The sequence below is a fragment of the Nuphar pumila genome, chromosome 10, assembly GCF_984573655.1.
Source record: "Nuphar pumila chromosome 10, dmNupPumi1.hap1.1, whole genome shotgun sequence".
In the NCBI taxonomy this organism is placed as follows: Eukaryota; Viridiplantae; Streptophyta; class Magnoliopsida; order Nymphaeales; family Nymphaeaceae; genus Nuphar; species Nuphar pumila.
Window position 1 is genome coordinate 99095990 of NC_143258.1, and position 27785 is coordinate 99123774.

A 27785-nucleotide genomic window follows, 5' to 3' on the forward strand; every position below is an offset into this window, starting at 1 on the left:
GAGATGTATTGGGTTTGTTACAGGCTTAGAGAAGATGTTGGGGGGTTTATAGTTTTGAAGTGAATTTGAAATTTTTGTTTAATGTATGTTTAAAGTGTATGTCAATAGTTTGAAGTGTGTTGAATGTTTGAGGATGTATGTTTGAGAATGTACTGGGTTTGTATTCAAAGTGTCTTTTTTGCAGGCTTGGAGAAAATGTAGAGAGGTTTGTAGTTTTTAGTGTATGTTTGATTTCTTAAGTGTATTTGAAGTTTTTATTTATTTTTTGTTGAATGTATGTTTTAGTTATTAATTTTAGTATATTTGAAGTGTATGTATTTGAATATAAAAATAAAATTTTAAAACTAATTTTTAGTTTTTAATTTACAAGTTTATAGCCTATAATGATGACATTTTTGTCTTGCCATTATAGGGTATCTCACTGTTAAAACAACTTCGTCATTATACGATACCTCATTGTTATTAGTGTTTTCAGTTCCGACGAGATTCTTCGATGGTATTGGTTCACCCTTTAACGACTCCATATAAATGTCGTCATTATTGGACAACAAATGTCATTTTCTTTCGGTTGCTTATTCGCGCCGTTATAAGACAATAGAGGTGACAAATAGGGCAATAGCGGCAAGAAAAATCACCGCTATTAACCCTCATCCTTGTAGTGTGTGTTTTCAATACAACTTTGAAAATGAAAAAGATAAATGAAACTCTATCGTTTTTGTAAAATAGATAAAAAATGTGTTCGTTTGAAAGAAACATTTTGAACACAAAAAAATTATATTTAAAAGAAATACTTTAAAAAATCCATTATGGGTCTAATTGGTATTTTGGATTTGGATTATAATGATTCTTGAATCTAAATCTCATAATTCTTATACTATACATTTTTTAAAGGAGTATTTTATAAATAGTTAAATAATATATATTATATATAGTCACTAGAACATGAGAACTGAAAATATGAGAACTACCGTGTGAACCATGATTTTCATGGATTTTTGGCTCTTTTCTCTTAAATCTAACTGTATGGATGTGATCTACATGTTTGGTTTTATAAGTAGTAGCTCTTGAATCATCAAGATTATGATTTATAAATACATTTTTTAAGGCTTTAAAATCAATGGTTCATAATCTTCATAAATATTCAATCAACCAAAATTCATATTTTTGTTACCGAAAATACATAATCCAATTGTTGATTTCCAGCAAATTCATCATTGTCGAACACATCTACATGGTTGGATTTACAAAAAGAGTGTTGGAAATACCCAATTCAAACGGTAATTCTCATATTCTAGTGACTATCTGTTTTTCGGACCGGTTTAATAAAACTAAAACCAAATTAAACTTGTATGTATTGATTGCCGAGTTTTTGCTAGTTGTATTTTATTTTATGCTTCTTTAGCCATCTTTTTTAACAGAAAACCTTTCAAATAACGTATTCAGTATTTAACGATTTTTTGCAGTTATACTTATTGCTATGGACGTGGGGACGTAGACAATGCTCCCAGCCCTACTGCTTCAGCTGAAAGGTAGGTAAGAACGTTAAGCGCGCGCGCGCGAGCGAGAGAGAGAGAGAGAGAGAGGTGTGGATGATCGATGGGGAGACGTGAGGTGATGAGAGGAGGGAGACCGCTTGGTGAGGAGGACGCTCCAACCGACAGTCAAACCCCAAGCACGCGCCAATCAGTGGCAGTAGCAATAGCTGCAGCCGCCACCATGATGCCCACTGCTGCTAGTGACGATGATGTCTCTCTAACCACACACTCCATCGCTCGGGGTTGGAGCCTTGAAACCCAAATGGTGGTGAGAGGTTTTGAAACCGAAAAGTTGTCCCTCAAGCTTCAAAATAAGCGCCGCAGGCCTTCTTCCCTTGTCCCACCTCCAGATACCCACCTTACATGAGTGAGTGAATCGACTGCTAGTGCTACCATTTTTTTTTATACGGTTCTTGTTATTTCTTCTTTTTCAGGGTCTAGTATAGTGGGGTTTCTTGATGTTGCATCTAGTAGGAATCTGTGTAATTCATTGCATCTCTGTTCTTTTATTGGTGAACTTGGCTAAGAAACTGAAAGAAAAAGAGAATCGAAGATTTTTATGATTTAGACGGTTTGTGTTTGGTGGTTGTCGAAAAATTGAGCTATTCTAGGTTTTCCTTTTTTGGAATTTTGGTATTTTTTTTTTCCATGAGGAATGGGGAAACCACAACTAGTCGCACTAGCTAAGCCTGCCGTACTTACAGTCGTCTTCTCGACAATGTAAACCTGTGGCGCACACCTTGCCCCCAGGGAGTCGTCCTGCTTTGGCATGAGCAAGGGACATAATGCCCTTTCCCTTTCTTATATGCAAGGGGCTGACGTCCGTGAGAATGGAACCCTGACCACCCATCTAGCAGCCAAGCCCCCCTCCCACTATGCCAAACCTGGCTGGAATTTCGGTACTTGAAGTTGTGTTTTGCTTGTTGTTTTCATCTAATCTCGCGAAAAAGAGACAGGTACATATACCTGTTGAAAGATTCGTATGGAAACACACGATGAAGCTGCTATCTCTTGTTCTTGTCTCTGCGAATTCTTCTTATAATTCAAGTCAAATGAATGTGGCAGAGTTTTTGCGCCTTTGCTTCTGCATTCTTAAGATCAAAGCTAGAGCCGAGTGCATCTTATTGCAACCAACATTTCAAAATTGCTTCTGGTGCTTTCAAATGTTTGCAAATCTTTTGGCATTTGAGAATATGGTAGTTGGGACTTGGGAAGATTGGCAATTTTGTTTAAAGGGATCTGATCATGTCTGTTGCAGGTTTGAAGACGTATAGTTGATTTTTGTGGAGGAAAATTTGATAGCTTAAATCACGTGAGAGATTTTGATTATTGGTTTGAGCAATGGAAGACCTGGAGAAACCTCTGCTCGGGCCTGAAAATTTTCACCGAGATGCAATTGATCTGGTACAGATGTTGGAAAACAGTAAATCACAGTGTTGTTTATTCCTAATCTAATTTGGTTTTGCTGTTAGAGGATAGGATTTTATGCTCAATGAGATGAGTGTCCTGCAGGAACGTTTACCTCTAGAAGAAGTATTTGAACAACTGAGAACATCTCGGGCAGGGCTCACAACAGCAGATGCTGAGGCTCGTTTGCAAATTTTTGGCCCCAACAAACTTGAGGAGAAACCAGTAGGTTTCCTTACTGCTCATTCACCCAACTATCTTCTTGCTTTATCATCATTTTTTGTTAATTTTGTACCCTCTTTTTGTGTGCTTGAATTGCCATCATTCCTGAGTCAAATTTTAAGCTGTAAGCACTGATTATACTCTTGATGTGTTTCACTGCAGGAGAACAAATTTTTGAAGTTTCTCGGCTTTATGTGGAACCCTTTGTCATGGGTTATGGAAGCTGCTGCAGTAATGGCAATTTGCCTTGCCAATGGAGGAGTATGTTTTCATCTAACATGGATCCTACACATTTCTTATTTTTATTTATACAGGCTAATCTGTTCAACTAGAATGGAATGATCTGCCGCAAAAGCCACACTAGTTATATTGCACCTCTCCATGTGAGAGTGCTGAGCTATCTAAATTTTAATTGCATGCCAATTACAACCCTTTTCATGAGCTTATGAGCAATGCGCTCAATAGTGTAGATTATGTTGTCAAGAAGTCTGATTGATATGCATTTGCTATAAAAGGTTTAGAAGCTATTCGAGCAATTTTGGATGCTCAAATTCCTTCTCTAACTATCAATTTATGTGATGTTCCAGGGGGAGCCTCCTGACTGGCAAGACTTTGTGGGAATCATCTGTTTATTGCTCATAAACTCTACTATTAGTTTTGTGGAGGAGAATAATGCTGGGAATGCGGCATCTGCTCTCATGGCCCGTCTAGCTCCAAAGACAAGGGTTGGTGCCTGTTCTGAGCTATGATAACAAGTTGTTTCTGTGACTAGTTGATATAACAGTCTGCTGTCTCCAAGACTACGGCGTATGCGATCAAGCGACCTACTTTGTGAATGCATATGGCATTAAGATTAATTAACATTGTAATTAGAGAGAATCCTCAATTGGATCCTGGTGAGACCCCATTATGGCAAACCTTGAAAACGGTGCAGGCCACCAATGAAAAGGAGGCCAAAGAGCCAAAGATGGGGACTCTACAAGCTTTTTACTGGTCTTGACTTTGCTCTGGGACATTTTCAATGTCATCTTTTTTCATGTTTTGGCGCTATATAATACCTGTCAGTATCATAAACGTTCATAGCAGAATGGCTGAAATAAGTGAGATGTGTCTTTTTCAGTTTGTTTCTTCTAGAATTACATGAATTATGGGGTTGTTACTTTCCAATTATTTTGTTCAGGTTCTGAGAGATGGACAATGGCAAGAAAAGGATGCTGCTATTCTGGTACCAGGAGATATAATTAGCATTAAACTTGGGGACATTATCCCAGCAGATGCTCGCCTGCTTGAGGGAGATCCTCTTAAGATTGACCAGGCATGTGCTTCTTACATCCTTTAAGCTAATAATTTCAAATTGTTTAGTGCAAGATAAGCCACCATTCTTATGATAATCATGTGAAATAATATAAGGATTTCTTTTCTGAAGCATTTATGACACTGAGGAGCATGAGCCTCACTAAAAGTCACACTTATATACTCTAACCATTCATGCTTCTTTGATGCAGTCAGCATTGACAGGAGAGTCCCTTCCAGTTACAAAGAGGACTGGTGATGAAGTTTATTCTGGTTCTACATGTAAACATGGAGAAATTGAAGCCGTTGTAATTGCTACCGGTGTTTATTCTTTCTTTGGGAAGGCAGCTCATCTTGTTGATTCCACTGAGGTTGTCGGACATTTTCAGAAGGTAGGATATGGAGGATTTTATAGCTTGTTCTTTGCATATAAAGCATCCATTCATATTATATTTATGCACAAGGATTCCAATAGATGTCATTCCAGCAACAATGGTAGTTCCACGATTACCCAGCCAGTCAATCTTTCATCGATTGCTTGGTATTAATTTCTGCAATTTTATGAGCGGTCACCCAACTTCTAGGCATTATGTTTTCACCAATTGAATAGTTAGGCATTGCAAGTCATAGAATTTGCTTGCATCCATCATAAATGAGTGTGAAAAGGTATGATCTGAAAATTTTGAGAATTAGCTGTTTTGTGTTGGGACCTCATCAAATGGCCTGGTTTTTTAAGTCATTATTTATCTGCAGGTATCCTCTTGGCCTTGTTACTGCACCCATAGGATCACCATGCCTTTTTATATTCATGAAATTCTTTACCATGGTGATTTGCTCAATTCAGAAATGTTTAACAGACAACAATTGTTTTGTTTTTTAGTGAAAACAAAAAACTTGCAGACTCGTGTAAAATTCCTTAACACCCAAGTGGATAAATGTTCCTAGCATAGGCACATAGAAATCATCACACATGAGAATGTTGATTACTGTGTGGGTATCATTCATTGAATTGAATTTAGAGTAGTGTCATACTGAAAGGACATTTCTGACCCTTCATGGTTCATGATACTCAGATGAAAGGTGGGACTGAAGGTGAAGAATTTTTTTGTCACCTTAATGTTTAGCGGTTCTCGACAAGTTATATCTACATTGCAATCCTAAAGGAAGTATTAATTATGTTATTTTAGATGCTAAAATTTTGATTTCTTTCTTTACTAGGTTCTTACAGCCATTGGAAACTTCTGTATTTGCTCAATAGCTGTGGGAATGATTCTTGAAATCATAGTCATGTACCCCATCCAGCATCGATCATATAGAAAGGGTATCAACAACCTTCTTGTTCTCTTAATTGGAGGAATTCCTATTGCTATGCCAACAGTGTTGTCCGTAACACTTGCAATTGGTTCTCACCGTCTTTCACAACAGGTATAACTTATCCACTTTTAGTTTCATAAGAGGTGTTATACATTATCACCCAAAAACTCTTTTTCTTCTCAAACAGGGTGCTATTACCAAGCGGATGACTGCCATTGAAGAAATGGCTGGAATGGATGTCCTCTGCAGTGACAAAACAGGGACACTAACTTTGAATTGCCTTACTGTTGACAAGAATCTCATTGAGGTTAGTGTCCCTTAAATTTTGTTGTGATTGCAAAAAACTATTTTCTGAACCTTCTAGTTAGCTTCCAATAAACTTTATTTCTGTATGGCTTGGCTCTACCTTTACTGGCATTTGTAATTGGAAGAGCCTTGGCAACTTTTGATTTGACTGCTGCTGTACCGCTTTAACTTTCCCCAAAGAATGCAAGCTTTAGTATTCATGTTTTGAGGAGAGGAAATCACGACTACAACCTTTTCTTGTAGGTTTTCAACAAGGATATGGATAAAGAAATGGTAATCTTGCTTGCAGCACGAGCAGCAAGGCTCGAGAACCAAGATGCTATTGATACAGCCATTGTTAACATGCTTGCAGACCCAAGGGAGGTAACTGGATCCATTTCCCATTAAATAACTAATTAAACCAACTAACAAACTCTACACACAACCACATGCACACATGCTTAAGATGCTAGTATTTTGGGTACCATCTGGCATCACAGCAGGTGCTGCTCTACTGGTTTCCAATCACTTTGATGCTCAAAATTGATGATCAAAGGTAGAGCATTTGTTGGGTAAAATGGATGTAAAATTGCCAATTTAGTAGCAAATGCATGTGTATGAAACACAAAGCTACTTCTGGTTTCCAGACATGGCAAATACAGATCTTGGTAGAGGGGAGTAACAACTTTCAAAATGGTACCGATCTCACCCGTTCCTGGTATCATCATCGCCGGAAGCTAGTAGCATGTAGGCATGTTTACAGAATTATGCCTCATGGACATGCACATGTGAGAGCGTACACTTCATGCCTTATTAAGCCCAGATATTTGGGAGGATTTTTGACCTGGAACAACCATAAATGGGCCAATATTGTGAAAGAACAAAAGAAAAAAACATATATATAAAGCCCATATAAGTGCCATGCAATCAAAGATTCCTGCCACAATCATCTCTGACAGTAGGAATACCCTCTGAACAAGTGGGATAACTGAATTTTGGATTTCTGCATTATGGGCACATCTGGTGCCAATGGTGATGGAATATGATCAATTAAAAGCGGAGCATGCTCTAAGTTATAGTGATTTTTACCACCAGAAAGCTGGACTTCACAATCTTTATATGTCTCCATTCTGAATCTTCTTTTATTGCTTTTCACATTAAGAACTGAGAAAATGTTATGTTTTTAATGCAGGCACGAGCAAACATCAAACAAGTTCACTTCCTGCCCTTTAATCCTGTTGATAAACGTACTGCCATTACATATATTGATTCTGATGGTTCATGGCATCGGGCCAGTAAAGGTGCCCCAGAACAGGTATTCACTGATTAGCATGCTTTCATCAGATACAGAAAGTCCAAACCATGACAGAATTCCTGGAAGTTTTTTAGTTTTTTTCTAAATTTGAGAATCCTAAGTTTCTACTAGTTGTAATTGTTACTCAGTAGTTCAGTCATTAGAAAGTTTATCCAATTTGGGTCATCTTTTTTTTTCCTTTTTGATAAGCAAGCTGGGAATAAACCCCACAGAATTCAGACCTGAAACCCCTCACTTGTCTTAGTGCAACCCCATAGTTACCAGGAAACAAAATGGATATGAGAAGCAATGCATGAAGCAGAAACCTGGAACTGAGTATTAAAAAGTAGTATGAAGCCACAAGCAGGATACAGTGGTGATGCGATTTATGGAAATGCATGAGAAAAGAAAGAGACAATGCATAGAGAGCAATATGAAGTGAGAGCAGAAGTGAATAAGAAACAGCATGAAAATGAGTAGAAAGCTATGTATAATCAATATACAGGCTTGTTGCATAAAAAATTTATTTTTTAATATGAAGAAGTGAGGGGGAAGTGAGTGAGAAGTGAGAAGTGAGAAGTAAGAGGGAAACACTAAAGAAGCATGATGTGTGACCCTGGTTGAATGAGATAGCTGGATGCTTAGGTCAAACTATTATAACTGAGGGGTCTCATGTTTGAATCCCATGGGGGTTATCCCCCAGCTTGCTTATCAGAAAGAAATTATTGGTGTCATTTGCTATGATGGAAAGTATATAAATGGCCTTAAATGGGGTCGCTTCTCAATGTGTATCTGGTCTGTTGTTCCTTCCCTCAAATAAGCAGCTTCTATGCTTTCAAAATTTTCTAGTGAAACTTAGACCCTCATGTCCCTTTGCTGCAGATTCTAAATTTATGCCAGGAAAGGGATAAAATTTCAGGGAAGGTCCATGCTATCATTGACAAATTTGCAGAGCGAGGGTTGCGGTCACTAGCAGTTGCCTATCAGGTAGAAAAACTGTTGGAAGCCCTAAACACTTGGAAGGTTTCTTTTCTTTTTGGATCTTCGTTGATGTTTGGTGGTCCTTAGATTTATGGTTTTCAATATTTTGAACAGATTTACTATATTGATTATTCACATTGAGCTCATGCTAAGGTGGTTATCCATTAATTAAATGTATCAGTTTTTAAATTCTCTTTAATTTCCATAAATTACCACTATAATTTAGAAGAAAAAAATTGCAAAGATAGAGGTTCATGTGTAATCTGGATTTTGTTGTGTTTGTGTACTTACTGCACTTTCATAGTGCAATGTCTTTATAATTATCTTTGCTTTTAGGATCTGACCATGCTAAAGAAGGTTGGCCATAAATACAGGATGTGCCTGAAAAATTGAAAGAAAGTCCTGGAGGCCCATGGACATTCTGTGGGTTGTTGCCATTGTTTGATCCACCCAGACATGACAGTGCTGAAACGATCCACAGAGCACTTAATCTTGGTGTTTGTGTAAAGATGATAACAGGTAGAATACTTTTCTTCATTATTCTTTGTATAATTAACATTCGGGATTTTAGCTCCTTTAGATGCCACAATTAGATTTATTGTGGCAAATTCTAAATAGAGATTTTGTTAGAAACCCTTAACCATTCTGCAAGTTTCAGAAATAATTGATACAAAAGTGTAATTCCTGTCAATTGCCACTTCAAAATGATAATGGTCTTTCTTAGCTTTCAGCATAGATACTTCTGATGATATTCTTAACTAAACCTTGGTTGGTACTTTTTTTCCTGCATTTTTCTCCCATAAAATTTTATTTCGGATGTTCTTTTTTTTGAAAATTTTGTTCCCGAGGTTTAAACTTGCAAACAAATGCTATGGTTAGTGCGTCCTTGATGCAATTAATGCTAAACCATGTAATTCTAACTTAACTGACTTGCTATTATATATTTGGTATTTGTTTGAATTGTCATGAATACATGTTTTCAGTATCTTTTAGTTTCTAAAAACTGTTCTTACTCGAATGTATTTCTTGTGCTCATGTAGGTGACCAGCTGGCAATTGCAAAAGAGACTGGTCGTCGTCTTGGCATGGGAACAAATATGTATCCTTCTTCATCATTGCTAGGGCGTGATAAAGATGAAACTGAAGGGCTTCCTGTTGATGAGCTTATTGAAAAAGCTGATGGTTTTGCTGGTGTATTTCCTGGTATTTGGATTAGACCCATATATACATACATACATACATATATATATGTTAAGATGTATCTATATATATGTATATATATACATCATATATATGTATGCATATAATATATGTTATATGTACATTTTTTGTAAAATAATTTTTTGTTTTTTCTGTAATTTTCTTTTTTTCTTTTTCCTGCAGCTGTTGACTAGCCGTTAGGCTAGTCTAACAGCTAGTCAATCTACCTGTTAGACTAGTCTAATAGCTATCTAGGGCTCTTCTTTGTGTGTATATAAAGGGGATCTTCCCATATTGTAGTTATGCATTCTTTGTGCATTGATTCATTAATAAAATATTATTTTTTAAGAGTGTTTTGTGTGCTTTCTCTTTGGTCCTTAGTGGCTCTTGTGCTTATGCCCATAGTAGCTTGTGTTTGTGCCTCTTGTGGGGTGTGTGGGTTCTCTCCCTATTTCATTACATGATATCAGGGCCATGAGTTCTCGATTCTTGGGGTATTTGTGATCAAAGTGCTCGTGTGGACGTTTGCTCGTGGATTGTGCGATCATGAGTTCATGGTGTTCAAACTTCAAAGAGCGTTGCTATCCACTATTTATTCTTCTCCTTATTACTCTCATTCTTTGCCATCATAAAAGATAATCATGAGTCTATCATTGTCATTGGCATGAAGATCAATGACACCAACTACGTAATGTGGGTTTCTATTATGAAACATTACATTTGGGGCAAAGGGGTATGGGTATTGGTCGATGGTACCAAAAAAGAACCAAAGCTTGCCCTCACCAAAAATGACAATGGAAAAGATATTGTACTTCAAGGAAATGATATGAACAAAGTCGTTGTCAATTATGAAAAGAACTGGAAAGAATGGAAGATGGGCCATTACAAAATCATGTCATGACTCATAGTGTGGATATCAACAAGTGTGCAAGCTTGGCAAAATTTGAATATGCAAGCGATGCATGGAAGTATCTTCAAGACATGTACTCTTTAAAGGATATTGCATATGTGTGTAATCTTCAAAACAAAGTAAGGACTATGATCCAAGGGGATATGAGCATACATGAATACTATAATGCTCTATCCCTTCTTTGAGATGAACTAACCCTTCTTGAGCCCAAATAACATTGTCTTATAGGCATTGAGCTCCGTGGGAAGCAAGTGAAGGCGGAGCACATCTATCAATTCATTAATGGACTTAGGCCCGAGTTTGAAGATACTAAGTTTGTTATTCTCGATAGAGGTGGTGTTCCCTCTATTGTAAAAACGTTTGAAAATCAACTATGGAGGAGAATAGACTAAAGAAGCATGCTACCAAAGATAAAGATTATGTGTTATCCATGTCTAGGCCCGGATCTAACACACGTACTTACAAGCCTCCCCATTTTGGTAGGTCCTTCAATGATCATGAGACCAAGAAGAGGATTGTGTGTCATTATTGCAACGAACAGGGTCACATCAAATGGTTTTGCTCGAAGAGGAGAAAAGAGGAAACAAAAGAAGAAATGATAGTGACATTCGTGTGACCTTCATTTGAGAAAAGCGGTGTTGATGAAGGCTCTAAAAGCATTTCATCAATGTCTTTTTTTCTAACGAATGGAGGCTCTACAACCACTTTTCAAGAATCAATCATCTTCACTCTCCAATGTCTCGATATCTACGTGCATTGATCTTGGTAAGTCCTTTTGGATTCTTGATTCCAGTGCTTCATTTCATGACTCCTAATGAGTCCATACTATCCGAATGTTATGATAATCCTAATGATTCCTATGTGTTCACCACCAATGGAACTTCCTTAAAAATCAAAAGTTTTGGTATTTTGAATAATGTTTTTAAAAATAGCCAAAACTTTTATGTTCCAAATGTTATAATAGTGTCAAACTTGAATTTAAATCTCTTATCGGTTTCGCAAATCTTCGACCATGGATGTAGGATCATATTTTCACCTAGTGGTTGGTTGGTGCAAGATCTCCAGTTCAGGAGGCCGATTGCGCGAGGTTATAGAAGAGGGGATCTCTACTTCATGGAAACGTATGCTTACCAAATCAAACTTTTTGTAATTATGTTGAAAATAAAGATATAGAAAATTAGAAAAATAAAATTATTACCCTTTAGACCTAGTAATTTTGTTTCTAAAAAAACCATTTGAATTAGCATATTCGGATGTTTTGGGACCAGTGCTGATAATATCTAGAGGAGGAGTTTCATATTATGTTATATTTGTTGATGATTATAGTAGACACCTTTGGATATACTTTCTTAGACTAAAATCCGATGTATTTACTTGTTTTCAAAAATTCCATAAACTTGTTAAAATTTAATTCAAAGCAAACATAAAAAAAATTTGATCGGACTCTGAGAGAATTTTTGCCTAATGATTTTAAGAACTACCTTGATCATCATGGAATCATATATCAAAGATCTTATCCCAATACCCCCACAACAAAATAACTTAGTCGAAAGAAAACATCGGCTTATCATTGAAACTACACGGACCTTGCTTATTTTAAAGAATGTTCCTAAAAGCTTTTGGGCTGAAGTTGCTCTTACAGTGATTTATTTAATCAATAAATTATCTTCATCTGCTCTTTAAAATATTTCACCCATTGAAAAATTATTAAAAATCTCTCTCGATTACAAAAGGTTAAGAGTTTTTGGTTGCAGATGTTTTTTTCTCACCAACAAAAATGATAAACTTTCCGCAAAAGCTATTGCTTGTGTGTTTTGGGATATGCCAAAAATAAAAAAGGATATAGATGTCATGATATTAAAAAGGATAAACTTTATGTTTCAAGAAACATTATTTTTCTTGAAAACAAAAATGAATTTGATAAAGTTGCGTCTAATGAAAATTATGAGTATTCTTTCCTTTTCTATCTAGTCAATAAGCACTCTAACGACCCCAACTCCTACCTTTGAAAAATGCGGAATATATATATATATTTTTTTAAGAGTCGCGGAACACTTCCCAGAGACCTGGGGTCCCTACAGTTCCAATTTCAGTTGGATAACCACACACCACAAAGCAACTTACATTTATCAATCATAACTAATCCACTGAACTCTTTTATTAATGAATCAATAAGAGTAATATGTTCCATGTCAAAAGTGAAATATCAAATTGCAGGAAATCAGAAGAACTAAAAGAAAATAACAGTAGAGCCACTCTGTCCGTAAGTGAAGCCGTCTGAAACAAATGTGACCCTTGTATCTCTCAGAAGCTAGTCGACTTCACTGGTTACCTGTGCCTGGGAAAAACCAATAAAATAAGAGGGTCAGAAATCCGAAGAATTCTGCGTACAGGTTTCCCTAATGAATCAAATAAGAAAAAGAGCATAAATAAGATCCATGTAATATTTTGAGGAATACGATTATAATCAATTACTAAGTCAATTAACCATTCATGCACAATTAAACATTTAACAGGAGGGAACACGAAATATGCAACATTGATCACAACTTAATCAATAAGGCAATTAAATGTAAAATAGATCAACATCATACAATGATCAACATAAACAATCAAGTGAACAGTACACATGCATGAACTAATGCAGAGCAAGAATATACATGATTTATGTGCAATGCATGAACCATTTATTACCTTTCATTTAAGTTTTCCTCTTTCCATATGCATGTCCTATTAAATGCACACAATCCTTAAGTTCCTCTTTTTAATTTATCATTGCCCGCGGATACACCAAACGGGTACAATCCCCGAGGTCAAGTAGGGTTCCCGGGGTAGCTTCACACACAATTTGTATTTTCTTACCGGGTTCCAAACTTAGCCCTCGATCGATATCAGGAAACAGCACCATCCATCGGAACCTTGGAAAACAGCATCCAAAGTCGGGGACACCAGGGAAAACAGCATCCACTGGCGCCACTTTCTTGGTATACCAAAACAAACTCACAGTTGTGACTAACACACCACTCCCGGGTAAAGTGGCGGACTCTCCCTAAAACCGTGGCCAGGAGAAGAACCTCAATATCGGGTTCAGGGGCAACAAAACGCACACGGAGTTTTTGTATCCTCACGGTTTCCCCTAAACCGCAATATCCAAGATTCCCACACTAAAGCAGGGACGTCAAGGAGAAAGTGAATTACACTGTTCTTTATTTAATTTTATTTGGTTATTAATTCATTTCTTTTACATTTGCAAATTTACCTGCAGAACTAATAACATAAGCTTGCACATCAGCATGCTAAGCTTTTTCACGGGACCACAGCCCGTGATCACATAGAACAGTGTGGTAAAACAATAACATCACCTTTGATTTATTGCATTGCATCAAAATAACTAAAATAGAGAACAACTGGTTTTCGAGGCTCACCCAGCCTCTGATGATCCAGTTGACCATCAATGCATTCATAAGCAAAAATCATCAATCACATGCCTCCCTGCATAATTTTCCACATGTTTTTCGATGCATATGTATGATAAAATTTAAAGATATGCATGAAACAATAATATATTTATGCATGTGCATGAGTTCACTATTCATGTGCATGTACTTTTATGAAATCATTTCATACACATGCATTCATTTATGATTTATAAGCACATGTGGACATTCAAGCACTATTGTACATGTTACACCCACATCGATTTCATGTATGTATATGCACTTAAACAAATTTTTCGATAGCACAATACTTAGGCATGTCAGATCAAATCAAAGCACATGAACGATCTCAATCATAACATGTATTAAAATTACCATACATGCATATAACTAAATCTGGAAATTTAACTTGCAAATTTAAAGATCTAGCTCTAGAATCAAAATAACACTAAGTGTTAAAGTATACACGTAATATATATATATATATATATATATATATATATTTCGTGTAACATTTTATTCATGCACCCAAACCAATTCCCTAATGACATGTCATGCAAAGAATCTCAAATACCTGTAGAAGAGTTGGTGCTTGGCTGGTAGTGGATAATACCTATAAGTGAGGTTTTCCTTTGTAAATATGATGTATGGGCCTAGCAAGTATTTGGTAAATATACATGAACACCTTTATATTTCTAGTAATATTTCCCTGAAATTTCCAGAAATAAATGAAGCACTGAAACTCTTCATGAGAACCACTTCAATCGAAGCATCATTAGGTATTTGGAAAGTTGAATGTGTCAGAGGCAGCTGCTGTTAGCCATTAGAGACAGACTTCAACAGTTTGTGAAAAGAAAATCTGTTAATAGGATAAACAAACCCACGAAAAACAAAATTTCCAAGACACTTCTTTTAAGGTCTTCCGGTCTGGTCTTACTAGAAGGGGTGTTACATGATGTATCTGTTGTGCACCTCAAAGGGATAGTTAAATGGAGTTTCCATTGACTCATGAAGAAAAAATGCCAAAGTCTGCTTTGTTATCCAGTATTTAGTGAATATTACAGATCATGCTGCATCATCTTTTGTCTGGGAATATTACAGACTAATTTAATCATGCTGATATGTGGCCAGAAGGTGGCAAGCAACATGCACCAAAATAGACTGGTTATTGGGTTAATGCACATTATCTTCTTGAGTGTTGTCTTTTTTTTTTTTCTTTGTTTCAATCCCAAATACATATTGGTGTCATGAAATTTTAGTTGCTATTTAACTGAGGTATATTTTCTCTGTACTGATCAAGGTATTTTGTGTACGATGGACTAAAGCACTCATGCATAGAGGACCAGCATTACTTATACTGAGTTAGTGACTTGGTTTGTTTGTTCCTTAAAAAAAACAGGCCAGCAGAACATACATTTACCCCTCTTCTTCCCCTTGAATATATGCAAAAGCCAATGCCTGACATGGGTGCCACACGATCTTGCTAGGTCTGTGCACCCCCTTGCCATGCTGCCAAAGTATGGCAGTCAGCAGAGACTCACTCGGTTGGCTGCCAGCCATACCCATCACTCATATTTTAAAAGTTTCATTTTAAACTTTGTTTTAAAAAAAATTGTTTATTGAGAGTAAAGGTTGCTGCCCAATAGTCTGGCAGTAACCATAGCCCTAGGGCTCAGTCTGCCCCACGTTGGCCAGACTGTTGCCTAACCCATACCTGTTTTTCTTTTCTTTATGAATTAAAATCTCTAGTTTACTATACAAATACCTTCCACAAGCATGTTATTCCATAATAACTTCCAAGAAGATGAAAAATACATGGATTTCATCCATGGATCTTAGAGTAAACATCTAGATTTACTCATCCCTATGCTTTTACACCAAAATACCTACATGGAAGTCGAACCCATGTTCGTTTTCCTTACTTAACCCACAGGAAAAACCCGTACCTCTTACGGTGGTTTTCCGGTGGCCGAAGACGGCTGTCGCAGAGGGGTGCCGACTGGTGACGCTCCTTCCAACTGCTGTGAAAGGAGATGCTCGAGGGGCCCTTGACGCCTGCGGATGGCCGGTAATGGGCTCCTTCCTCCGGCGTGCGCACACACAGCGAAAGAGAGAGAGAGAGAGATGAGGGAAGGGAGAAACGAGGGAGACGAGGGAAGAGGGTGAGACCCCCTCTTCCACTTCCCATTTATCGCCGACCCCCCCCCCCCCCCCCTTTTCTTGCCGAGATGGGTGGGGGTTTCGGTTACGCCTGCGTAACCCCCCCCCCCCTCTTTCCCCTTTTCTGTTCTGCTACAACCCTATCGGGCAACCCTTATCGGGTTGCCCCTTTCTTTAAAAGGGTTACACAGGGGGTGCGGCTCGGGTCCGGACCCGAGGCCCGTAACCCGACCCCCAACCATATGGATCCATCAGTTGGATCCGAATGGATCCAACTGTGGATCCTCGGATAATTAAAAAATAAAAATTTAAATTTTATTTATATATTATATTATTAGTTTTATTATGAATATGGATATAAAGACCATTTTATGGATCTTAGATCCATATGTTGGATCCATTTGGATCCAAACACGGATCCAACCTTAAATACTCGGTTTTTCTTTTCTTTTCTTTTATACTTATTAATTATTTATTTAACTATTATAAGTATAGTTTTAATACCCCATTGTGGGTTATTTACACGTTCTTTTATGGATCCGGTAATGGATCCGAGGCCCAAATTTAGAAAAATACTCGTTGTTTTCAAATAAATTTAAATAAATAAATTACAAAATTTGAGGTTATTACAAGCACGATGCCAATGTTGATGATGATGATCATGATAATGATGTACATGAGAATGTCAATGATTATATTCATGATAATGATGTGCATGAGAATGACAATGATGATACTCAAGATAATAATATACATGAAAATGTGGATGTATCCCATAATGACATACAAATTTGTACACGTCATGTTGATGATTATCCACCATGTGCTTTAGAGAAATATTATCAAAACCAATACTTAAAACAATCTAGCATTAGAAGATCAACAAGGATATCCAAAGCACCTAGTAGATTTGTGTCCTATGAATCCTTTGAACCAAAATGTAGATTGTGTCTCATGGTCATTCACTTATATGTTGAACCATCCTCATATAATGAAGCTAAGAATCACCAAGAATGGATTGTTGCTATGAATAATGAACTAGAGGCCTTATAAAGGACTAAAACTTAGAAAATTAAATCCTTACCATTAGGAAAGAAACCCATAGGATGTAGATAGGTTTACAAAGTCAGGACCAAATGTGATGGATCACTAGAAAGATAAAAAACAAGACTAGTGGCCAAAGAATATAGCCAAGAGTATGGCATAGACTATGAAGAAACGTTTACCCCGGTAGCTAGGATGACCACATTTAGAATTCTTACAGCCATAACATCGATTAGTGTGAGAAATCAGATGTGGGAGTCACCTTACTATCGTAGCAAGAGATAGAGAGAGAGGTAAGAGGGAAGAGAGAAAAAAATGTTGGGCGGCAATGATGTCTTCTCCCCTTTCCATTGATATTTATATGTTGTACGAGTGGTACAATACAGTACAATAGTACAATACAGTACAGTATGCTGTACAATACAGTACAATACAGTACAATAGTACAATACAGTACAGTATGCTGTACAATACAGTACAATACAGTACAGTAGTACAATACAGTACAGTATGCTGTACAAGTGGTACAATACAGTACAGAAATATATTCATTTACATATACATATTTAACAGCCTCCCTCAAGTTGAGGATGATCTTCAATCATGCTCAACTTGCCCTTAAGTAACCAAAATTGATGACTAACCAATCCTTTGGTGAAGATGTCTGCTACTTGGTCTTCTGATCTGACATACGAAGCCTCAATTTCTTCTGTTTCAATCTTTTGTCTAACAAAATGCTGATCAATCTCAATGTGCTTCGTGCGACAATGATGAATAGGGTTAAAAGAAATATTAATGGCACTTTGATTATCACATAAAAGCAGAGAGGAAGAGATAGGTTCATTCAACTCTTGAAGAAGATGTCGTACCCAAGTGACATCAGCTGTCCCTGCTACCATTGCCCTGTACTCTGCCTCAGTGCTGGATTTAGCAATGGCCTTTTGTTTCTTACTACTCCAAGTGACAATATTTGGGCCAATAAAAACACAATATCCTGAAACCGACCTACGCTCATCAGGGTCCCCACCCCAATCTGCATCACAATATGTAAGTAAACGGTGTCCTGTAGTGAAGCTTTCATCTTTGTGATAGAGCAATCCATCTCCAATAGTCCCTTTCAGATATCTGAGAATACGCTTAATACATTCCATATGACAATCAGTGGGAGCATGCATAAACTGAGATGCTTGATTTACAGCATAAGCAATGTCAGGTCTTGTAAATGTAAGATATTGCAACATACCAACAATGCGGCGATATAAAGTGGAATCATGATATAATTGGCCTTCTTTTGCACTAAACTTATGATTTAAGACAGATGGGGTGCTGAGAGGTTTACAATTAATCATACCAGTGGTGTGAAGAATGTCAAGAGTATACTTGTGTTGACTTAGAGTGAGTCGATCATCTTGTCTATCGACTTCAACTCCCAAGAAGTATCGCAATGGGCCTAAGTCCTTCATCTTGAATTTGGCCATGAGTAAAGACTTGACCAAGGCAATATGTGCATCATCACTCCCAGTGATAATGATGTCATCAACATATATAAGAACCCAAGTAGTAACATGATCATTCTTATACATAAATAAAGAATGATCAAGTATACTCTTAGAAAAGCCATGCTGCTGAATTTCCATGGAGAAACTCTCAAACCAAGACCGAGATGCCTGTTTTAAACCATAAAGAGACCTTCTCAATTTACAAACCCATGTAGCCGCATCATGTTCACTATATCCAGGAGGTTGCTCCATATACACCTCTTCCTTCAAGTCCCCATGTAGGAACGCATTCTTGACATCCAACTGGCTAAGAGACCAACCATGCTGAAGTGCCAAAGTGAGGATCACACGAATGGTGCCAATTTTGACAACAGGGCTAAAAGTTTCCTCATAATCTTGCCCATATTGTTGTGTGAATCCGCGTGCAACAAGGCGAGCTTTATATCTTTCAATGCTATCATCTGGTTTACGCTTGATCTTGTAAACCCATTTGGAACCAACAACATTTCTATCAACAGGTCGAGGAACAATATCCCATGTATGACATTCATGAAGTGCTGCCATTTCTTCGTTCATAGCTTCAACCCAAGCTCGAGAATGGGCTGCCTGATGGAAAGTAGACGGCTCTTTCTCTTTGGCCACATTGGTTAGAAACAACTGAAAGTCAAGAGAAAAATTGTTGTAACAAACCCAACGATGGATAGGATGCCTTTCACGTGTGGATCGTCGAAGAGGGGGAGCCTCGTGAGATGGAGTTGAAGGGGCTCCTCGACGGGCATAAACCAAACCTGAAAACCGTGAAGGTGCATCCTGGATGATGGAGTTGTCTGCTTCAAACTGAATTGGTTCATCAACAACAGGATCTCTGATAGAGTCATATAGCAAAGTATCACAAAGCCATGGATCATAAGTAGTTTGCTCATATACCTGAGAAGTATCACAAGTGCTGAAATGGTCATCATCAAAAACAACATTTCTAGACACCTTAATCTTACCCAAAATAGGATCATAACATCTATATCCTTTATACCCATCGGCATATCCCAGAAATCTGCACTGAACTGCTCTGTCCTGAAACTTGTTACGTAAAGAATGATCCACATGGACATAACAAATGCATCCGAAAGCATGCAAATCATCATAAGAAGGGTGAGAACTGTGAAGCAAATAATAAGGAGACTGATCTCCTAATAATTCCATAGGCAACCTGTTAATGATATGCATTGCAGTGTGAAAGGCCTCAGTCCAAAGAGAGAAAGAAATATCAATATTGTGCATCATACTTAACGCGGTTTCAACAATATGCCGATGCTTACGTTCTGCTACTCCATTCTGTTGTGGAGTGTAAGGACAAGAGGAGTTACGTGTGATGCCATGGTCCTTTAAATATTCATTAAAATCATGAGATATGTATTCTCCACCACCATCACACTGGAAATAAGTGATATTTGAATTGAAAAGGTTCTGAACAAGAGCATGGAATTGTTTGAAAAGTTTGAACACTTCAGATTTAGATTTCATAAAGTAAATCCAAGTGTAACGAGTGAAAGAGTCAAGAAATAACACATAATAACGAGAGCCAGATAGAGATGAAACAGGAGCTGGGCCCCAAACATCAGAGTGAATAATTTCAAATGGCTTGGAAGCTCTTTTATTGATACTTTGAAAGGGAAGTACATGACTCTTGCAGACATTACAACTAGGACACTTATGATCTAATTTGACTTTGGGAATAAAACCCTGAGAAGACAATTTGTCAAGGAACCCTTGACTACAATGACCTAACCGACGATGCCAAGAAACTGGCTTATTACATTGCATAACAGAAGAAGACTGACTCAAATAAGCAGGAAAAGATGGAGACACGGTAGATGACGTCTTCAAAGTCCCGGGGGCTGCTTCGAAGACGTACATGTTTCCGCGTCGTTCACCCTTAGCGAGCATCTTCTTGGTTCGAAGGTCCTTAAGACAAACAGAAGACGGAGTAAATTCCATGGAGGAATTTGTTTCATCAACCAATTTAGAAACAGATAAAATGTTTTTCTCAATGGCAGGAGTGAGTAAGACATTTTTCAATGGTAGTGTAGATTGTGACAAAGAGAGAGATGCATTTCCAGTATAAGAAATACGGTGGTGGGAACCATCTCCCGTGACAATAGTGCCAGTGCCAATATAAGGAACCATGTTGGAAAGTTTACCTGCATCAGAAGTAACATGTGCGGCTGCTCCAGAATCAATATACCAAACTCCATCATCATTCTGACGCAAATTCATGTTGTTAAATGCAGTCATCAGAATTTGTTGCACATCATGTGGCAACCCTGCACTCTGTCCCTTATCAGTACCCTGATGTGCTCGAAAATTTCCCTGCGGCTGCCCCTGAAACTGTCTAACATTCATCTGTCCAGCTCTTGGTCCTGGCCTCCCTGCCTTGTTGCGATTCTGTGGGTTGTGCCAACAATCTGCTTTCACATGGCCACGCTTGTTGCAATGGAAGCAAGTAGGGACACGGGTACCTCTAGTGGCAGGTGGAGCAGTAGGAGTAGGAAGGAGTCCTCCACGGCCCATATGAGCAGCAGGTGGACGAAATGAGGTAGACCCAGATGTAAACATGACAGGATGAGGATCATCAATAAGATGATCTTGAGTCAAACTAACTTCATACTGTAGGAGTTTGGCCTGTAAATCCTCAAAGCATGGAAGTGTAGAGGCAACCTGTAATGCAGTGCAAAACATACGATATTGGGGCCCAAGGCTTCCCAATACCTGCTGAACAACATCTCTGTCAGAAACAGGATATCCAATAGCGGCCAACTGATCAATGATAATTTTGATATCCCCTAGAAATTCAGTAATGGTCTTAGTTCCCTTTCGCATAGATTGGAACTGCCATTTCAGTTGAAGTGCACGTGATTCAGAAACCTGTGAATAAGAGTGAGCAAGATGTCTCCATAGTTCTGCAGCAGTAAAATGGTCAGAGATAGTTTGTAATATACGATCAGATAACGTGGCAGTCAAATAGGCAACCACAGATTGGTCCTTCTGAAACCAAACATCATACGCAGGATTTGGAATAGCAATGCAACTCACCTTCCCATCATTACCAGTTACCTCTTACGTAATAGTCATAGGTGGGGCGGGTGATCCCCCATCCAGATGCCCGGAAAGACCATGACTTCGGATAAACAGCAGAATTTGGCGTTTCCAAAGTAAGTAGTTATCATGAGTTAATTTGTGAGAAACAAGTTGAGAAAGAAATCCGGGGCTGATTTTAGAATCCATAAGGAAGAAGATCAAAGATGAATCAAACAGCACGACAGAAATTCGTAGGTTGTACGGACAGAACCGTACGGACAGAAATTTTTGAGTTTTGGAAATCACGATTTTTAGTTAATCGTGCAGAATGTACGATTTATCAACTATATTGCAAGAAATAGATAAGAAATCACAAGAAGTTTGAGAAAAGAGGCACTTTTGAGAAATGAGGGTTCCCAAATTTGGGGAAAACAGAAATTAGGGTTGATAAAATTGGGGATAACAGAATATGTAAGAAGGAAAAGATGCACGATATGAGGAAATGAAGAAACGACATCGAAATATAGTGATTCAACGGAGAAACAACAGAGAAAAGATGAAAAAAAAACACTTTCCTTGAGAACGCCCAAAAAACGCACGTCAAGGTCCTTAGGGGCCTTCCAGATGATCGTGATTACCACGCCCTTGGCTCTGATACCATGTGAGAAATCAGATGTGGGAGTCACCTTACTATCGTAGCAAGAGATAGAGAGGTAAGAGGGAAGAAAGAAAAAAATGTTGGGCGGCAATGATGTCTTCTCCCCTTTCCATTGATATTTATATGTTGTACGAGTGGTACAATACAGTACAATAGTACAATACAGTACAGTATGCTGTACAATACAGTACAATACAGTACAATAGTACCTATGTCACAGGGATTCGGCTAGCAGGGTGCCGCACCCGCGTCGACGCGACTCGATGCGGGTGCGTGTGCGGGTGCGGCACCGGGTGCGGTCAACCCTATCCTGGGTGCGTTGATCGCACCCAGGATCATTTTGGTCCATTCTTGTTTTGGATTTATTTTTTTAAAAAAAAAATTGCCCAAATGGGCTGCGAATTTTTTTTTAAAAAAAGTAATGCTGACAGCTGCTGTCAGCTGCAGCAGCTGCTGACAGCTGCTGTCAGCCGCAGCAGCTGTCTGTCAGCTGCTGACAGCTGACAGAGCTGCTGACTCCCTTGATATATATATATATATATATATATATATATATATATATATATATATTTTACATTTTTGCCCCTGCCGCACCCCCGCACCCGGGTTTTTTGGAAGTGCCGAATCCCCGCACCCGAACCCGCACCCGCGCCCGCACCCGCGCCCGAACCCGCACCCGCACCCATGTGACATAGAATAGTACAATACAGTACAGTATGCTGTACAATACAGTACAATACAGTACAATACAGTACAGTATGTTGTACAAGTGGTACAATACAGTACAGAAATATATTCATTTACATATACATATTTAACAATTAGGAAGTGACTTATTTATCAAATGGATATAAAAAATGTTTATATAAAACCTCCTCAAGGATTAGAGTTGGCACATATAAAGGTTTTTTGCTTGCATAAAGTCTTGTATGGTTTAAAACAAACTCCTAAGGCCTGGTATGATCGATTCAGTAGTGTAATGACTCAATTGGGATTTAAATCATGTTATACTGAAACAACATTATTTGTTAAGTCTTGTAATGCAGGCATGGTGAATCTACCACTTTATGTTGATGATATGATCATCACAGGTGGTGACAAGCAAGTTAGTCACATCAAAGATATCTTTAAGGCTAATTTTGAAATGACAGATCTTGGCTTTATTTATTATTAACTTGGTACAAAGGTTGCATACTCACCTCATGGTTATCTTTTGTCACAGACTAAGTATGCAGCTGGGATAATACTTCGATTTGGAATTACTGATGAAAAAAGAGTTCATACTCTAGAGGTCATAAATGTCAAAATAAAGAAAGATGATGGAGAACCTTTGGATGATCCAACTCCATATAGAGTCATAGACAAATGATTGAAGTACTAACTTATCTCTCTATTACTAGACCTGGTATTGTACATGTCATTCATTTTGTCAGTCAATTCCAACATCCCCCAACTACAGTACATATGAGTGTTGTAATGAGGATTATGAGACAGTTTTATCATCTTCCTTTCCATTAGAAGTAATTGCTTATTCATATTCTAATTGGGGAGGGGATATAAATGATCGTCGCTCAACCAAAGGTTTTTGTGTTTTTATAGGCGACTCCTTAATATCGTAAAATTGCAAAAAACAACAAAAGATGTTTCAATCTTTAACAGAAGTAGGGTACTGGGATATGACGACTACTTCTGAATTGGTGTGGTTGAAGCAACTATTAGAAGACTTGGGGGTTCACATAATAGAACCCTCAAGATTATTTTATGATAACAAAAATGCCAATTTATATCGCATGCTACGTTTCACGAAAGAACTAAGCATAAGAGATGGATTGCCACTACGTTCATGAGGAGTTCAATTGACAGACTTCTTCACCAAGGCTCTTCTTTCTCATAGATTTCATTTTTTTTCTTGGCAAATTCTCGGTTGTGACATCGTGAGTTTGAGAAGGGGTTTTAAAACATATTTATATATATACATTATATATATATACATCATATATATGTATGTACATCATATATATGTATGTACATTTTTTGTAAAATATTTTTTTTCTGTAATAATTTTTTTTTTGTATTTTCTGCTGGCTGTTGACCAGCTTTGACTAGCCATTAGGCTAGTCAATCTAGTTGTTAGACTAGTCTAATGGCTAGCTTGGGTTCTTCTTTGTGTATATAAAGGGGATCTCCCCATATTGTAATTGTGCATTCTTTGTGCATTGTTTCATTAATAAAATAATATTTTTTAAGAGTTTTTGTGTGCTCTCTCTTTGGCCCTTAGTGGCTCTTGTGCTTGTGCCTCTTGTGAGGTGTGTGGGCCCTCGTTTTTGGGCATGGCCGGCCATTTTTTGGCCAGCCACCAGCCGGGAAATGGCGGGCCATTTTTTTTTTTTTAGTTTTTTTGTGACCAACACCCAAACAGCCCTGTTCATGTTGGTTTTTGGCAAACCAGGTTTTTTTCCGTCATCCAACAAGGCCTTAGAACATGAAAAAAAGGGGTTTATTTCTTTAAAAGATCAGCTTTATATATATATATATATATATATATATATATATATATATATATATATATAGAGAGAGAGAGAGAGAGAGAGAGAGAGAGAGAGAGAGAGAGAGCATAACATGTCCCAGTCCAGAACATGTTCAAAGTTCTCTTTTCATATTTGTCAATTAGCAGAAAGATTTAATATGTTTCTTGTGCAGTTTGCTGATTAATAATTCCACTCTTGCCATTTGGTATTGCTGCTGTTCAGAGCACAAGTACGAGATTGTGAAGATCCTTCAAGAAAAAAAACACATATGTGGAATGACTGGAGATGGTGTTAATGATGCACCTGCTTTGAAGAAGGCAGATATAGGAATTGCAGTAGCAGATGCCACTGATGCTGCTAGAAGTGCAGCTGATATCGTCCTAACAGAGCCTGGTTTGAGTGTCATCATTAGTGCAGTTCTAACTAGTCGTGCCATTTTTCAGAGGATGAAAAATTACACAGTTAAGTGATTACCATAAATTTGTTTTCTTTCTTCCAGTGTGGAAGTGTTTCTAACTATGAATTCACTTTAAAAGCTGCAGATATATGCTGTATCTATAACCATCCGTATTGTGGTAAGTTCACCTTGTGTTGTTTCCTTTTCCACTTGCAGATTATGTAGCCCTTTTTGTGGCAAAACTAATAGCATATCTTCTTGTTGCAGCTTGGTTTTGTTCTTCTTGCATTAATCTGGGAATATGACTTCCCTCCTTTCATGGTCCTGATTATAGCCATTTTGAATGATGGTAATGTTCCACTTTTTGGTTTCTCTTTAAGGAAAGTCTCTTCAGTTATTCTGATGCTTTCATTTATGCCCTTTGATTGTGCTGCATACTTTTGGGGAAATTGTCAATATCATGGTTATGGAACTGCAGATGTTATGGAAACTATGCAGATATTGTATAAGTTTGTTGCAACAAGTATGAGTTTGTTGATTACCTGCATATCTTTAATATCGTGTGTTTTTATACTGTGTTAAACTTTGAAATTTTTGAAAATTTGGCTAAGTGTTGTAGAAACATCGGTAAAATGCCCGATGCTAGATTAGGATATTTGAGTCTGGGCTTAGTTCAGGTCTTGTTTACAAAACCTAAATGAGCCAATTAATAGGTGATAAAAACTTTTATTTTCGACCTTTAAAATTAAGCGAAGTTCGGGTTAAATTTAGGCAAAATCCAGAGGTGAAATTCGAGTTATATATCGTTAGATGCGCCTCAAAATTTTGAGTTCAACGGTATTTTATTTTTTTGAATTCGGGCTACGGTTGGCTCGAAAATTGTATTTTTTCAAAAAAGGCCCGTCTCGATGGGACCGGGTCTGGATTGGATCAGACCAAATCCGATCCATATGATCCAAGTTAATATGGATCTTAACTCAGTGCAAGATCCATATTAATTAGGATCCGATCCGCCTCAGGATCTATATGGATCTTGGATCTAGGTCCAGATCCAAAATCCAAGTTCAATGAAATTAAAGCTTTAAATTCGGTATAAAGGTTTAATTTAAGGAAATTTAAAGTTAAAAAGACTCTCAGAGGGATAAGGCACCCTCTGAAATTTTTTGGATATTTATTAATTAATAAATAATTAAATTAATATTAAATTTTATTAAATTCCAAAATTTTAGATAAGGTAGTTAAAAAGTAATTAGGGTTCTCTAGAAGAGTCCTGTAGTTACTATAAAAAAAAGAGGTAAGTATTTGAAAGAGGAAAGAGTTGGAAAAGTCAACAAAAGAAAAAAAAAATCTAGAAAAATTAGGAAATTAGGTTGGAGATAGAATTCCATATGAAAATTCTATCTCCAGCCCTCATAAGAGAAACCTTAGAGGGGGCATCACCCTCTAGAGGCCCTCTAATATAAAAACTACAAAAAAAAAAGAAAGAAGAAAGAAAGAAAGAGAGAAAAAGAGAGAGAGAGAGAGGAAGAGAAAAGAAGAAGACGAAAAGGAGGAGAAACCTTCTTCCTCTCCGGTCATCCGAGATTTTTCGGTCGTTTTCGAGCTTCAAAAAAGGCAAGGGTTTCTCTCTCGGTTCGAACGGGAAGAACTAGTGTAAGTGAAATCTATGTAATGTTTTTGGTGAAAAGGGAAAAGAATGAATGAATGAGAATCCGATTTGGAATATGTATATATATAAGATGCTGGCTTTTCCTTCTCTACCAATATATATATATATATATATATATATATATATATATGAAATAAAATTTCAGAATGGTTTGTACAGACTGTTGTCTCTGAGCATGTAGTGAAATTTGTCCCATAGTTCAAAAGGACAGATCTGCAGATTTTGTGGGGGTGCACAGATCGGGTCCAGATCTGCGTATTGATGGGTGTATGAGAATCCAACTTTAGATCCCCCGTATGTTGTTCATGACAGCCGAATATATATATATATATATATATATATATATATATATATATATATATATATATATATATATATATATATATATATATATATATATATATATACTCTTTTTTTTGTTTTCTTTGATCTGTCATATAAAACGTGCTATTAAGATACTCTCTATCGAATGGGTTTCCTGTGAAATATCATATTGAATGCTTTTCTTTTGTTTGTTCTATGCGTGACGTTATGGGGTGCTGATCATACTCCTGTCATGCGCAGGGATGGGTGCTGATCAGAACCAAAGAGATACGGTGTTCGGGTACTGGTCAGACCCAACATATATGAGCATATCTCAAACACATGTGTGCTCAGCCGACTGCAATCGGCTGAGCAATGTGTTACCCTATCACTCCCAGCTGACTACAGTCAGCTGGGCAGAACCCATGTATTACAGCCCAGCCGGCTGCTACCAGTTGGGGGTGGACTCATATACGGAAAAAAAGGGGAGGCTTTTGTTAAGCCCAGCCGAGGCAGATCCTAAAGATGTTAAGCCCAGCCGACCTGTAGTCGGCTGGGAAATTTCTAAAACTGCT

At 37.6% G+C, this 27785-nt stretch overlaps 1 protein-coding gene across 1 annotated transcript in view; it reads left to right on the forward strand.

The window, feature by feature from the left end:
* Positions 1–1773: 1773 nt before the first annotated feature.
* LOC149827545 (ATPase 10, plasma membrane-type-like) overlaps positions 1774–27785 on the forward strand; it is a 54530-nt gene continuing 28518 nt past the window's right edge. Inside the window, exons 1-17 of the mRNA XM_090019456.1 lie at positions 1774–1902; positions 2794–2939; positions 3048–3167; positions 3327–3425; positions 3752–3889; positions 4345–4483; positions 4674–4849; positions 5676–5882; positions 5959–6078; positions 6321–6440; positions 7249–7371; positions 8233–8337; positions 8706–8850; positions 9372–9533; positions 25064–25302; positions 25384–25416; positions 25506–25587. Of these exons, the coding sequence (XP_089875582.1) occupies positions 2877–2939; positions 3048–3167; positions 3327–3425; positions 3752–3889; positions 4345–4483; positions 4674–4849; positions 5676–5882; positions 5959–6078; positions 6321–6440; positions 7249–7371; positions 8233–8337; positions 8706–8850; positions 9372–9533; positions 25064–25302; positions 25384–25416; positions 25506–25587 (2071 nt within the window). The 5' untranslated portion in view covers positions 1774–1902; positions 2794–2876. The remainder of the gene's footprint in view (positions 1903–2793; positions 2940–3047; positions 3168–3326; positions 3426–3751; positions 3890–4344; positions 4484–4673; positions 4850–5675; positions 5883–5958; positions 6079–6320; positions 6441–7248; positions 7372–8232; positions 8338–8705; positions 8851–9371; positions 9534–25063; positions 25303–25383; positions 25417–25505; positions 25588–27785) is intronic.